Source organism: Aythya ferina (assembly GCF_964211825.1).
Source record: "Aythya ferina genome assembly, chromosome: 7".
NCBI lineage: Eukaryota > Metazoa > Chordata > Aves > Anseriformes > Anatidae > Aythya > Aythya ferina.
Genome location: NC_140302.1, coordinates 6,037,585 through 6,051,091, shown reverse-complemented (window position 1 = coordinate 6,051,091; position 13,507 = coordinate 6,037,585). Strand labels below are relative to the sequence as shown.

The 13,507-nt window shown below is 43.0% G+C and overlaps 1 protein-coding gene across 4 annotated transcripts in view; it reads right to left on the bottom strand.

Moving 5' to 3' along the window:
* Positions 1 to 13,507, bottom strand: part of IPMK (inositol polyphosphate multikinase) — a 40,592-nt gene that overhangs the window by 22,828 nt on the left and 4,257 nt on the right. For all 4 annotated transcript variants that reach the window (XM_084525133.1, XM_084525134.1, XM_084525135.1 and 1 more), the window contains exon 2: positions 13,087 to 13,172. In XM_084525133.1, the coding sequence (XP_084381259.1) occupies positions 13,087 to 13,172 (86 nt within the window). The remainder of the gene's footprint in view (positions 1 to 13,086; positions 13,173 to 13,507) is intronic.

Here is a 13,507-nt window from a genome sequence, read left to right as displayed (position 1 = left end):
AAGACAGAGAAAGTAGCGTATGGGGAGACCATTAAAAAGGAAAGACTTGTTGTGACTCACCTTTGAAACCCTGACAGTAGGTTCCAGTGCTAAAGACTTAGCAAATAACTAACAGTATGCTTCTGGGCATTTCAAGAAGTGGGATACAACAGAGACGTTCAGGTAATTGGGTGTAATAGCCCAAAGTCAAGGCCAAACGAGGAGGAAAAAAAAAAAAACAAACCTCCAGAAGAGGTATCTTCTACATAGCCCATCCTTAATACACTGATATAAGGCATTTTAAATGGAGAAAGAACTCACAGTAATGTAGTGTTCGGTATCGTTACCTCTGCATAACAGAATTAAGTGCATTACTTCTGTCTCTCCAGAAGTCATCTTGCTCCCTGAAGCAGTAATAAACTCCCTTTTTAAGTTTGACGTAACACATACAAAGCACTTATTTGACCTTAATACAGACCTCAATCTCAGCCTGTAATGTATTTGTATGTCAAACAAGAATAAGCACTCAGATAATGAAGATCAGAGGAAGTCATTTGGTGTGGGCAAAAGCAACAAAAACGGACATTTCAGGAATTACAATCATTCTTAGACAGGAGAAAACCACTCCTGCTCATTAGAAAGGGGCTAAACCAGCAACAACAGGCATTTCAGCTTGTTTCATCCAACCCACTAGCAAGCTACACCTTTAGGTGTCATTCAGAGTGATCAATATAAATGGGTATATGACAAAAACAACCCTAAATTTATAGAGGAAATACACCACACATCCCATACCCCGGAAGGTATTGCTGCTGACACAGCTGGGAAACTCACTGGAGAAGAGGTTATCACTTATCCTGGCACAACCTTTAGAAGTAAACCATTGTGCTTTCATGTATGTTAGCAATACTCCACCTTTATTGGAAAAGCAGCTGCTGGGTTTTGCACGTAATGACTGGCCTGTTTCTTGAGTACACACTGAAAAACCTAAGCTCTTTCTGCTTTACTGTACATGACCTCTTCATCCAGCAAATCGAGAATTGCAGAACAACTTGGCGTCAGTTCAGCCGGGGTAGGTATCCCTCCTACACATCACAGGACGCGTTCTTCCAACAGCACAAACTGGAGATATGAAATGCAGTTGCTGCTGGGCTTAAAAGCAAGTAAACAGGATGCTGACATTTGGAGGGCTCACAACATGTCCATTACAAAGTACTGCAGCTAACTCATAGGAAGAACATGCCCCAGATATGTTCTGTGGCAGCTCGATAGTCTAATAGACACCATGAAGTCATAATTTCCAGCTACTCAGAATGTTTTAATTCTGAGGCAAATTCACCCTCCCTTAGTTTTTAATCCAAAGTACACTCTGTTTGTTTTGCTAAGTCTGATCCAAACAGATTCATCTGTTTTTTAATGCAAACAGGGGGGCTGCCTGGGAGAATGGGAATGTTCTTTTCCGTATTTGAAGCAGCATGACATTCGCTCTCCTTTGTTTTGTAAAGACTAGCTAATCACAGAAGTGACTGAGGGAGGGCAGAACAAATGTTTAAATTTCAACAGGAAATTTAAACTAGTTCTGGCAGTACAGACCCATCTTCAAGTGTCCTGGTGGAAAGACACCACTTTGATTAAAATGTAGTTTCAACGCAATTTCTTCAAGTACGTAAAAGAGCCGATTTAGAAAACATGGATTTTAAAACATGCATTTATTTAAAAGCGATTTGAGTAGGAAACTAGAAATGCTGGGCCAGTCCCAACCATCCCCTTCTCTTGTTACCATAAGCTGTCCCTGAGCAGAGGTGCTGTCGCTTGCAGAGCCTCAGGGTACACAAGCCAGCAGCAGGCGCAGAGCTCAGCTCCCAGCTTATTTCTTAGGGGGTTCCTGGGTGGCAAACAGCTGAGAAGCCACGCACTCAAATTAGCAAATACAAGATTTACAGATGATAGTGCAACCTTAACTCTGTCTCCCTGCGTGTACACATTATATCACAGACTTTAATTACCTGAGTGTGCACCACATTTCCCTCCGGACTCCTACATCACCCAGTTAAACCAGGCAAGTACGAGGGCCAAAAAAGCTGAGGTTCTATCAGCAGCTCTGCATTGAGCAATTCATAACTGCACAGCTTTACAACTCGGAAAGCTTTTGCTTCTTTTTCAAAGAAGTACCATCATGTTTTGACTTGTCTGCAGTATTTCCTTCCACAAATATGACTGGAGTTGAGCCAGCTCTGTTTATATCCAAAAAAAATCTGATACCAGAGTAATTCCGAAGTTAAATATTTACGAATGCTGTTGTACTAAATGCTACTTTAATGAATTGCTATTTTACTATCCAAAATATAGCTGCACTATGCATCATATTATAGTCACTCACAGAAAGTACCTACAGAAAGACTAGAAAAGATTAAAACAATTCAGGATGTATTTACGTTTCCACACTGATCACGCAGATGAATTTTCAAATAAGAATGGCGTACACCTGCAACAATTCTATCCTCCTCCCAGGAGCCAGGAAAAAAAAGAAAGTTACAGAAAGGAGCTGGCCATCTTAGCTTCCAAAAAATGAAGGCTGTGAAAGTAAGCTTTGACATCTCCCAAAGAGATACTTATTTGGCCATGTTTATCAAACCAGACATTTTCTAGCAATGCCAAAAAAAGAGTACGTCCCATTTTATCCGCTTCCACATGTTTTATATAGTCAAAATTGGGCTGACCCTAGCGAGATTTGCAGCCTGAGGCATGGAATTATCCTCACAAGAGGAGAAGCAAACCCTGACCCATTTCCAAGGATGTGGCAGAGCTTCAGACCTTCAGCAGCAGCAGCCAGAAGGCAGCAGTCGGGCACAACCACCAGCAGCAGCGCCCAACAAACCCCACTGCAGGGCTGTGAGCAAAGAGCAGCAGATGCCACAAGCAGCAAGTTCTCCAAAACAGCCAGAGATAAGCTGGGTAGAGACAGATCGTCTAGACCCCCTTCCTTTCCCACATCCACGTACTTCAGAAGCAAGACAGGAAATATTTGGAAGATGCACTCCACCCTACCCCATCACAAGCACCAAAGGGCTGTTTCCCTCTTCACAAGACAGCAAACTCCCATCTCATCTTTCATCCCACAAGACTCCCAGGCAACAAAAAATTAACAAGAAAGCAAGTTTAAATTATTTGCTTTACCCCCACGCAGACCCTGCAGCTGCTGGAAGCCACCCAGCTGGGCACAGAGCAGGGTGGTGGGCATCAGGAAGTTCTCAGTCCAAATCACAAACTAGAGATGTTTCATCACAAACCTCTTGCCACAGAACTGAGCTTCCTCCTGCCCTTCCGCCTCTCCTAGGTTCACAACTCAGGAATGCAGGCAGATGTTATGCCCAGCCTCAGCTCTGTAGGAAGCTGGAGTCTCCAATCCACTTGAGGGCTCTTTAAAGTCAAAGATAATTCTTCTGTCAACAAAGCCTGGCACCATAATCAGATTTTTTTTTTTTTTTTTTTTTTTTTTAAAAAAGCACACTCTTGAAGAAGATACCAAGGAAAGCGTAGATGATTATATCAACAGCATGGACACCTGCTAAGCAGCCTTCTGAGTACGTCAAGAGATTCCTAAGTTGAATCTAATTCAAAACACAAGACAAATTGCAGATGAAATTTGCTATTCCAAAACCTAAGTTTGGTTTATGTATTTGTACATACAACAGAGACAGAAGCATCATGCTTGTGCTTGGTACTCTCCGCTAGAAGCCAAACTCAGGAGAACATAGCCTAGTTGGTCATCCGATAAGGAAGTTTCAATTTTAACACTTCTCCCCCTACTCTTCCTTTTTTAGTTCAACAGCACTTACCATCCACCAGACAGCGCTGCAGTGACGCTGTCCTCAAGTCACCCACTGCAAAAAGTCAAGCCGTCAGCAGTCAGAGAAATCCAGCATATCTCAAGGCAAAAAGTCCCTTTGCTAGTCCATACCTTCCTCAAAGAAATACAGTACAGCCAGTTCTCATCTATCTGTACAACTATTACATGAAAATAACAGCTCTGTTACAGCAACGCTCCAAGTGGTGCAACGTGACCACTGCTTTGTGTGTTCAGGGAAGAAAGATACTGACCTGGTCAGAAACCACTACCTCGAGATCCTCATAGATGTAAAACCAAGCTAAACAAGGGCAGCAGCTAGACTGTTTCCATCCAAACTTTCTGCTCCAAGATGTTTTGAACCAACTCCAACTATTTCTGAGTTTGAATTATCACTGGAACTATTGAAAGAAAAGTAAAATGGTAGAACAATGGGATAAAAAGAGAAATAAGCCGCGACCACTGTCCCACTTTCTGTGAACATTAATAAGCATTACCCTTCGTTTCTGGAAAGCACTGAATCTGAAGATTCAAGCTAGGCTGTGAGAGAGAACAAGGGGTGGGAGGAACCCTGAAGCAGTTATATAGGCAAAACTTAATTTTGCATTTCAAAGAGATGGAAAGGGAAGACAAGTCCTGACAGACACAAGTTGGATTTTTCTTTTCCAGTGCTGCGAGAGGCAGCTCTCACAAAGAATGTACTGCAGCATTACCCTCAAGGTGCAGTTTCATGGTAGCTTAAACCAACCTGAGCCTGGAGATGTTAGCATCCAGCTGATCCGCGTCTGTTTCACTCCTCAAGTTGGCTCACCGAGAAAGTGCCACGGCACCCTGCTGAAACTGCCTTCCAGGTACATTCTGCCACCAACACTCCTGAAACACTTAAAGCCATGTCTTTATCTTCCCTTGAGAACATCCATTGGTGCTTGATGATATTTTGATAATTTTAGTCATCTAAGCTATTTTACTAACATCCAAGTAGCTGTTTTGTAATAGCTGGAGGCATTTTTGTGGTTGACTTGAATAAGTAACCCTTTGGAGTCCCACACCCACATGCCCTGAGCACAACTAGAATTTACAGAACCAGCTACAGGAACAGTAATAACACTAAGAAACCTTAGCACGCCTTTGGGCATAGCCTGCTCCAGGCAGACACGGAAAAAAACAAATCTGGGGAAGGGAAATGTTACACTTGGGCATGGCGAGTCAAGTCATTCACTTTGCTTTGTCTTCAGGGAGAGGTTTGTTTTTTTATATATATATATATATAAATACACATATATATTCACACATACACACACTCACATACACGTGTTAGAAAACAATAAAGACACAAAAGCTACAAAATAATTACTACCAAGTTGCTCCCTAAGTATTGGGCATTGGAGGAATTTCACCAAGCACGTTACACGCACAGCAAGACATTCAACATCATGCCAAATGGACTTTTCAGTTTACTGATGGTTAATCTGGTACCTGGATGATGAAGAACACCATACCAGCAGCTTACCAACTGTATCTCTTTTGGAAATAAGCCTGTGATGCACCAAGTGCTCTATTTTCTGCCCAACTACAACACACCTTTAGAGCTTCATCCTGATTTTGAAAGACTTACCATCATAAATGATTTGAAACTTCACTCATATTTGATTTAGTCTGAAAAAGTTAGTGCTTGCATTACCCTCTAGCATAGCAAGGGCACTGTACTGTAACTTAACCCAATTTAACATTCCATGGACGTGCACATTAAAACCCTGTATTTTTGCTTCATTTTCAGCGGGACCTGCTCTTGGAAAGGAATTTTCCTCAAAATCAGGCTCATAAGACAATGGGATTGTTTTTTTCCTGCATGCTTGCACAGCATGGACTGTAGGCAACCTGGTCTGTTACTAACTCCACCCAGTAGTTCCCTGCTAGCATCAAATTGCAGTAATGGCCTTTGACTGCCTCCTTTTACAGGCTTTTCTTAGATTTATTAAAGGGGACTGTAGATTATTGTGGCACACAATGTACAAGGAACACAGCAAACAGATGCTCAGTGGACTCTTTAGGGTAATTTTCTACCGCAGAGCGTGGCCCTCCCAAACTTGTTTTTGCCGCAGGGTACAAGAATCACAAAAAAATTGCCACAAATTTAAGCCTTATTGTCCTGGTACAGCAGGCTTTAAGTCATTTAATAGTGACCTGAAGTACAAAAAAAAAAAATCTGAGTGCTTATAGGACAGTAGAAGAACTCAGCAGATTATTAGACCTCATCCTTCATTCTCCTTAGACAACTCCTAATTTAAAAAATACACAAATACAAGCAGTAAGTATTTCACAATTTGGTCACAAAGTCATTTTCTTCTCGTTATCTGAGGAGTACTGCATGTCCTTCCCTTTATTACAATACTTCTGTCTAGGCTTGTGGTTTTAAGTACAGAGCACAAGACAGTTTCACAGACTGGTTTGGGAACTTCAATTTGCTTATATCCCCAGTGCAACAAATCCCTCCTGAGCATTTTCTCAGCAGGAGGAACGATGATGAGGGCAGACAGGGAGTGTATCAGAACATACTCACTATGTTTGCAAGCAGGCAACTTGGGTTACTGCAGTGCCACTACCTCTTCTGGGGATGCAGCAGACAATGATGTCCCAGAATGAGACACAGCAAACGCCAACATTTCAGGGTATTGAGCTACAGCTCTGGGAGCAGGAGTAAGGAAAGGTTCAGGCAAGGCACTGCATCCCTCATATGAGATGTTAAGAGAAGGGTGCATCCTATTTCTTGAAGCTTTGTGCATAGAAGACAAACACAGAACCTTTGCTGGAGACTAGATCACGGGATAAGGATATTTTAGTACACAACAGCAGCACTATGGCCATCATCCACTCCTTTTTCAGTCAAGAATAATCATCTAAATCACAACTATAAAACCAGTTAGCTGAGTTTATAAAATAGGGTAATTCATCCTGAAGCAAGACACGCTTTCCCTCCCTGATCCCTGTTGTCTTCTGTCACTAGCAGAGAACAGTTTACAGAACACAGGCTGCCTTATCGTGATTTGTGCTATATAGGCTGAAAGAGGGCTGAGCCTTATGAGTCAGTTCTTGCAACTCTGTGCAAAAGCTTCCAGGCCAAAACACATCTTTCAGGCTGCTGGCTCGATTTGATGCCATGGAGGGGGAGGGAAGTCACTAGAAGTCTTCTGCACTGCCTGAAGCTGCTCGAATACCAATTAAAATCAGATGATGCAAAAAGGAAAAAAAAAAAAAAAAAAAAAAAAGCATCAAGCTAATGAAAAGCTGTGGCACAAAAGCAACAACAGGTTATAGAGAATGAAATAAAATAAGGATAAAAGTATTGATAATGGTCCAAACAGGCATACTTCCTGCCCTTTTCTTCTCTGTACCCACAGGAGCACGAGGAACGTTAATCTAAGTGGTAATTCTCTAACACACGTTATCCTCTGGTCACAAAGTCAAAGACTAACTGCTGCAAGAGGGACAACACAAGCTGCACAAACAATTTTCATTCTGCCCCATGTACAGGTTGTAAAACGGGTAAGCTCTTTAGGGGAAAGAAAACAAAAAGACGGGTCATCACCCTATTGAAAGTTGCATTATAATGCATCCAACACAAGTTCACAATAACAATCGTGCGGGCGACCATGCAACCATTACTTCCTAGCTTTCAAGTGCCTGACTCTCACCTAACCTAAATCTCTTTTACATGCTGGAGTTATTTGCGTCTCCTACATCCTGGCTTTGTTTTCCAGACATGTAACAAGAGCGAAAAACAATTTCTACTATCTACAGCGGGAACAGCTTCCTTGCATTCATGTAGTATGTCAGCAGGGCTCGAGCCCTGAACTTTCCGAGTGCTGCTAGAGCAGTTAGCAGAGCCGTCAGTAACTGGCAACGGGAGAAGAACTGTTCTCCAGAAGGGCCAAATGACAAGCCCAATTATCTTTTCCCAATGCTACGTGGGGTGAATCAGCTCTCGGCTCCCAAGCACTCAGGCAGAGGTAGGAGGTTGCCGGAGCTGAGATGGGACCGGGAGAACCCCGTCTGCCTTTTCACTCCAACCCCCAAAATTACAAACATGCCCTCTGGGACAAGGGTATGTGAGAATCTGGGTAAGACTCACCTCACAACAGCCTTGGAAACATTACTAGTATTGCAGGTATGCTATTTGGAGCCATGACTTGGCAACAACACAAGCACCAGCTATGACAATTCAGACATGCAACCACTAGCAAAGAGGGAAAAAAATGCTAACTTGCTGCAAGAAGTTTCTCAGAGAGGACAGTTTCTGGCACGCAGGATGAGGGGGGAAGGCGTACTTCATGCACCCCAACCATCACACAGTCACTGCAGGAGAGCAAAAGGGCAATTCAAATAAAAGCTTATGGGGACATTTATTGATCTGTCAAGCGTAAATTCCCCGTTTATTAGCTAGTGAATTACCAACCTTTAAAATGTCAATATGCCACGCTCAGAACAGGTACGTGTACTAACAGAGCTTTTACAGCCCCGTGAAGCAACTGCCAGAAATCAGAAAATTAAAAGTGCCATCATTCCAAATAGCCCACCAACCTTCTGCTGGCCTGCTGAATGCAAGAAGAGAAACCCTCCACCTCTTCCTGCTGAACACAGAGCTTGGAGGAAACTGTAGCTGGGAAGCCAGCTTCAACAACTGTAAATTCTCTTCCTTAGTTTTAAATATTTGCAGCCTAAGCTCCATCTTTTTGTGCCCACAAAAGCAGCTGCCCTATTTAAAACATGACATTCCAGCTTCCTCCCCCTCTGCAGGGCACCAACAGGACAGTCGTTTCTGCAAAGCTACATTCTTGACGTGACAAATTAAGAAAAACCCTCTGCTGAACAGGAGAGCTCTTAAATAGGAAGAGAGTTATGTTAGCACACGGTGGTCGTAGGTCCAGCCTGGGATGGTTGAGGCAAGCTCTGTACACTGTAAAGCACAAAGGTTTTACCTCTTCCAGAGGCTGTGCTGACCTTTCCTTCCAAAGGATGCTTTTCTCACAGGTCCCAGCTCATCTGCCAGAAGAGCTGACTGTAGGAGGGCTGATGGGCCTCTTCCGTCTCCTGACACTGCTGGATTGAATCAGACTGCTTCAGCACATACACGTGTGCCCTGGCATAAGGCAGGGTGAAGTTAAAAAACAAAACGGACTGAGAAGCAGCGTGCTTTTATGGATTTCTTAGTATGCACGTGTAGGCAGCCTACCATAAACACATACTACCTTGCAGCAATTTATTTTCTTTAATGGAAATGTAATATATACATAATGTGTTACACGGCATTTTCAAACATCACTATTTTTGTGTTTCCACATCCCTGCTCCCTCCTGAAACTCCTTTAAAAGCAGTCCTTCGCGGTGCCTCCGCCTACACATCCTCACCGAGTATTTCCATTAGATGGAAACAACTGATCATCGGCGTAGATAGTCCTTAAAAAACCACAACCCTTCTACATCAACTCCTTTTCCTGCTCTCGCTGTTCATATCTACTGAAAACAAAGTATTTTGTAGCTATTCAAGGTTTTAAAAAGTCCAACTTTTTAATCAGATAAGGGTATTAGAAGACCTGGTAGAACACTTCACGGTTACACAGCCTATGTTTATACCAAGTTCATGCCCTCAGGTTTGGGAAGGGAGTTTGCAGAAACAAAGATAAAACATTATTATTTTAATTTGATAACTATTCATATTTACAGAATCAATAGAAAGTGGACGTTACCACTGGGAAGTCACACTCCACCACTAAGTTAAGCTTACTATACATAGCAAGTTATTAACAATGGCTACAAACACCTTATTATTCCACTCCATTTTACCATAGAAGCAACCCATGATAACCTTGTTATGCTCCATTTTTTTCCCTCCCTTATAACAGAGAGCCGTGGGAAGCCATTTCTCCCATCAGTAGAGGATGTCACATGCTGTTGTAGTGGTAAAACAATCTTGTAAGAAAGAAGCACGGTATTTAGAAGTTTGCCTTTTTTTTTTTTTTTTTTTTTTTTTATAAACTGCTAAACTGAAGGTATTGTATCTGGAAAATAGAAAAGTGAGCTAATGACTCACTTTAGGTCAGAGGTTGGACTCGATGATCTTGAGGTCTCTTCCAACTTAGACAATTCTGTGATTCTGTGACAGTCTGAGTAGGAATTGCTACTAGGAATAGCACCCTGCTTTGTGCTCCGTAGGAAACACCCATCATTTGCCCACAGTGGGGAAGCAAATTTCTGGTGATTTGCTCACACAGGCTATGGCCCTCTGTCATGTTCACAAGACAGCCAGCAGAAGGCCAATCCAGCAGGTCAGACCATCTTGTCCAGATAAAGACAATATCTACCTGATACCAGCCTGTTATCAGGTTAAAATTATCAGGGCCATAACTCAAACTTGTCTGCTGTTGTGACACACCCCCTGCAACCTTCAGCCTGCGAGCACTCACCAGCACGCTGCCAGTCACCGCTGGTTATTGAAGACATTTCTGCCTCAGACCTGCAATAGCTGCTCTCCGGCTGACATGTGCAGCAACCAAGACACACACATCTTCCTGCTACCATGAACCACATTGGTGCTCAACTGCTTCAGCTGAGGAGCTTTGCCTGACCCCTTAGTGAAGAAGACTTTGTTTCTTGCCCAGGTATGGAATAACTGGTAATATCAATACATGCAAAATAGTTAAAAGTGCTTATGAAGACATGGGTGCAGGAATGAAAAAAACATCTTGATTAACCTGCATACACTAAGGGGTCACCTTCTGGTTTGATCTTAACATGCTTGCTGTCTAGTCCTGGCTGAGTGACAGTCTGGAATTCCTCAGTCTTCACACACTTCATGGTGTAACAGATACATCTGATGAAGGCTCCATCGGAGAAAACCTTAGGAACAGCCTTCAGATCCACTCCAGCTTTGTCCTCGCAGAATGCGCCAACTCTTGTTGCTCACCTGCACCAAAAGTCTTGACAGGATCCAGAAAGATTTAGTATTCTGCCTCAAAACTACTTCTATTCCACCTGCACCCAGAAGACAGCCCTATCGTACATCTATCCAGAAGCACCGTTGCTGGATTTCTGCACTATTTCTCATCACCTTCTCTTCCCAACTGCCTTGTAAACAACCCCTTGTCTCAAGGAGCAGCAAAATTCTCCTTCCCCTGTTCTCTGGAGGTTCACTAGCCTATCCCAAGGTGCTGTATCTCTTTGTAGATCAGAAGATGCAGTGAGCTCAGTCACCAAAATGGGGCAGTCTTGCTGTTGTTCCTACTGCTTATCAGTTTAATCACTCAACTGACAGAAGGCTTCCAACATGAGGAAGCGTTGCTGACTTTTTAATAAGTCAACAGAGCTCCTCCATGGCTGAGAAGCACCAGCACAGCACAAGGTGAACGGCAATATGGGAAGAAAAGCCCTTCCCTCTTGGCAGCGATGAGCTATTGCCTCAGCTCAAGCTCTCTGTGAAACTGCGTACCTTTGGGTGAACCTCACGACCTGCAGTAAACCTCGCCTTGTAACAAACATATGGGGTGTTTAGGTTTCTACACCTGCATCATGTGATTCTTCCTGTGAGCAAACATGATAGCATTTAATCATTGAGGAGCAACAAAACCCCAAGACCTTTCTCCTGTACTTTCACCTATCCAGATACATGCATTTTCTCCCCCTCCTATCTGCCACAAAAAAGCAGTCTAGTCCCCACACAAGTAATTGCTATACAGCTTTCCCCTTCCCCATAATTCTTCAGGAACGGCCAAGCCCCTTTTTACTCAAATGGCTTCTAATAAAAAAAAAAAATCAGCATCAAGAGTGACTTGGCAAGGCCCCAGAAGATATCACTGGAGTTTGTGTTGTTGCTCTTGGTACAATCGAGACCTGCCTTCTTCCGCTGCAACAGGGTCTAGTCACAAGGGCACTGACACAGATGATTTCGCCCAGGGTCTTGCTCACAGCTTTTTACATGAGTCTAAGCAGCAGGCAAAGCGATAAACTTGTGCAAAGTTAACATCTAAGCAACGGCCAAGCTTATTCCTCTTACCCTCTGGCTTTAGACAGCAAGAGTACGTTACTGTATTCAAGGAGTTCCCAGAAGAGCAAGTAACCTGGTAATCAAAGGAGTCTGTTCAAGCTTTCTCTTCTAGTGAAGAGATACTGCTCAGCCTGGGTTGTATCATTCTTAACCTCACCTAAACGACAGCCCCTGTGAAACCTCAGAGAAATATTTACTTTTGGGTTTAACTGGCTCCCGCTGAGCTCCTACTAACTCAAGAGCTGTTGTTTTGTCTAGCAGTCCTATCACGAGAATTACCGAATGATGCTAGTATGCAAACACATGGTTAGCTTGGAGTTTGTTGTTTAGTCAGTTTTATGTGAGACGTTTCTGCAAAATATGCAACATCTTTTGGTAGATTAAATTAATACTTTTCAAATAAACCCAAACAACAACAACAAAAGAGTCTCAAGACTCCTCTGCCATCCTGCATGAAGATTTCTGCAGTACTTAGTAAGCCATGGAAAGGGATAACAGATCAAGACGATATGGAAAAGCACGTGGCAGACTATGATGTGCAGGTGGCCATTAAGGGAAAGAGACCCCCAAAACAGTTTACCTTCAAGTAAGACAACCATCAACAGCCTTCCTGGTTTGTGCTATTCAAGCGATCGATAAATCGAACTGAAGATGAGCAATGGGTTTGGTTCACAATGAAAATACAACAAACAAAAGTTAAAACTGGGGAACTGCACTTTTTATTGATGTTTTAAAGGAGCCGAGTTTTAACACAGTGAACAGAGCAATACTTCTAGCAATAGACCACACTACATGGATGTGTAAGACACTAAGTTTTACAGCAACCGATTCTGAGATGTTCACCAACGTGAGAAAGAAAACTGATGGGATCACACATGCCACCCTTTACTCACAGATGGGATCACACATTCCACCCTTTACTCACCCTTTACACATGAGGCTTTCCATTAAAACCTTAGATGTCGTGAAAACCCTCCTGTCCTGGGATCAAATAATCAAGCCTAAATCCTGCGAGTGAAGTAGGCCTGGCACGGGGACAGATACTCAAGGAGGAGACAGTTCTAGGCAGTTTGCAGATACTGGGACAAGACGGTCAGTGATGTACCATTCAGATATTCACCCTACACCTTCACAAGGGTGACAATAATGATATACTGTGACATGAACACCAGCCGTCACTCCACCTTTAGCGAGGCAGCTCCGTTGCTATGCAGGACCCTCACCTTGTTGTAGAACTCCTGCTCCCTGGGACCTCGAGGTGGTGGCTGCAGCTGCTTCAGGACAGTCCCATCTGGATGCTGCAGTATACCTAGAAGAGAAGCATTTCCTTCAAGGCCAAGTTTTAAGAGAGAACTTTGATTTTTTTTCAAAAATAGCAAGCACACATCAGGGACAGCCTATTTGTTCAGTTCCACTGTTTTCAGTATACACACACAGTAGAGAAGAACTTGCCAGCTGCTATACAAAACCCTTAGCAGAGGTTTGCTTGCTCTTCTTCTACCCATCAGATGACTTCCTGGGTCTAATTCTGCTCAAGGCCAACACAGCACTGGGATTTGACAAGAAAAGTTCCACCCAAAAAAACACATTCATTTCGCTATGGAAGATTACACAGACACTCCCTTTTTAAATAACTGATAAGTT